Below are 2,500 nucleotides of genomic sequence, written 5' to 3' on the forward strand. Positions count from 1 at the left end.
ACATGGGTTTCCGGCCCGCCGTGTACTGGGACAACCTCCCCAACACCCACACCCCTAACCTACCCCCTCCTCCTCCTTCCTTTCCTTCACCCCCTTCCTTTTCTTCATCCCCACCCCACCCCAACACACACACACCCCTAACCACCCCCCTCCTCCTTTCTCTCCCCCACCAGGACATGGGTTTCCGGCCCGCCGTGTACTGGGACAACGTGCAGGACAAGTTCGCTCTGCACGTCGAGGGCGGCGGGCGGTTCGAGACGTCCGGCGAGGTCCTCTACGTGAACACCCGCTGGTACAACGACACTTTTAAGGGGGAGCTCAGGAAGGAGGGGTCTGAGTTTGGGGGCAGAAAGGAGTGAATGGGGGAGGGGGTTGAGAAGGGGAGTGGGGGTGGTAAGGGGTTGAAGGAGTAGAGCAGTGAAGAAAGTGGGGGGGAAAGTGAAGGGTGAAAGGGGGAGAGGGGGTGGTTCTGAGGGGGGTGGTGAGGTGAACAGGGGGAGGTAGTGTGGAGTGGATGTTTTTTGTAGTGGATGTCCTTTTTTTTTTTTGTTTGTTTGTTTGTTTGTTTTTAGGGGAAGTGGTAAGGGGTAGTTATATTATATATATATATATATGTATATATATATATATATATATATATATATATATATATATATATATGTATATATATATATATGAATATGAATACAGTAACAGCCGCAATGAGAACTGAGAGATAAGTTGTTGACGTTTCGAACTCTTCTCCGAGTTCTTCTTGTCGAAATCCTCGAAATGGATACTTTTGAAAAAAGAATTAATGAACATAGACGTGATAGAGGTCAGGATACGCCAGATCTGAATCTAATGCTTGTTTAAGGTCGAAGAGTTTACGCTAACAGAAGGCTTTGCATCACAAATCGGAAAGACGCCAATATCATCTAATTCCCATTGACCAAGCGTCAAACTCGTATGAAAGGAAAATAGGCAATTTAGTCCTTTTAATTAGAAAATTGCCTCAATTTCAAATTTGAGTGCTTTAGCAATGGGGATTAGATGATATTACCTCATCACTTGTTAGCAGAAACCTTCCCCAGACTCTAGACCCTTGACCCTCCCCCTGAGACCTGATTCAGATCTTGTTCATTGTCTCTCTCTATCACTATATAAACACATGCCAAAATTCTCTCCTAGTATCCATTTCAGTTTTTGATCTGATGAGGAAACCCTGAGAAGAGAGTTCGAAATGTTCACACTCTCAGTTCTGTTGTGACTAGTTTCATTTTCAGTTTTCTGTTCACGTGATTGTGTTTGTGCTTGTGTTCATATATATATATATATATATATATATATATATATATATATATATATATATATATATATATATATATATATATATATATATATATATATATATATATTGGTTTGTGTGTGTGTGGTAATGCTTGACAAATTATTTATTTGACTGTACTCACACACACACACTGATTTTATCTTTGACGAAACTCCATTGTTATTATTTTGTCATTGTTATCATTATTATTTGTTGTTGTTATTGTTATTGTTAGTATTGGTTCAAATTGTAGCAGTAGTAGTAGTAGTTGTTGTTGTTGTTTTTGTTATTGTTGCTGTTATGGTAGTAGTAGTAGTTGTAGTAGTAGTAGTAGTAGTAGTAGTAGTAGTAGTAGTAGTAGTAGTAGTAGTAGTAGTAGTAGTAGCATTAAAGTGGTATGAAATTTAGTAACATTAGTAGATAGTTAGTAGTAGTAGTAGTAGTAGTAGTAGTGGTAGTAGTAGATAGGTAGTAGCAATAGTAGATAGTGGTAGTAGTAGGTAGTAGTATGATGATAGTAGTAGTAGTAGTAGTAGTAGTAGTAGTAGTAGTAGTAGTAGTAGTAGTAGTAGTAGTGGCAGTAATAGAGGTAGTACTAGTAGCATAATCATCCTTTTCATTACTACATTAATTATATCACTACTATCAGATACCTAACAACCATATCACACACTCTAGAAGTTCGAAAACACAAGCTGAAACTTTTACAAATGTTATCGCGTGGATATTAAAGTCTCCCATGAAATCGACAGCATGACCCGTTTTCTTTGTCGGTTGTCAGCTGTTTCGCTTCTCAGAAATTCTCGAAACTTTTTATTTTTATTTTTTATTTTTACTGTTTTATGAGTGCTTTTATCATTATACCAATTGTGTGATTCCCATACATTTGAATTGGATGTTTATTATGACATCAATTGTTATCGTTGTCGTCATCTGCATCGTTATTTGTTTTCTTCATATTAATCATTTTATTTACTTATAATTATGGTAGTTTTTTTAATGGTTATTTTCACTTTTTCCATAATCTTGATAATGATAATGATGGTCATAATGAGACCGCATAATGAGCCAAGGTTATGTCACTGATGCAATTAAAATATTCACACTTAAAATATTACATTAAAATCACTTTTCTAAAGTACACAAGTGACGTCTGTAAACTTACCTTAGTGAAGGCAAATAGGGGTAATA

General features: G+C 37.1%; 1 protein-coding gene across 1 annotated transcript in view; it reads left to right on the plus strand.

The window, feature by feature from the left end:
* Nucleotides 1-359, plus strand: part of LOC138860293 (uncharacterized) — a 17,750-nt gene extending 17,391 nt beyond the window's left edge. Inside the window, exon 8 of the mRNA XM_070117499.1 lies at nucleotides 174-359. Coding sequence (XP_069973600.1) covers nucleotides 174-359 — 186 coding nt within the window. The remainder of the gene's footprint in view (nucleotides 1-173) is intronic.
* The last annotated feature ends 2,141 nt before the right edge of the window (nucleotides 360-2,500 follow it).

This window comes from Penaeus vannamei, chromosome 40 (genome assembly GCF_042767895.1).
Source record: "Penaeus vannamei isolate JL-2024 chromosome 40, ASM4276789v1, whole genome shotgun sequence".
NCBI classification, from domain to species: domain Eukaryota; kingdom Metazoa; phylum Arthropoda; class Malacostraca; order Decapoda; family Penaeidae; genus Penaeus; species Penaeus vannamei.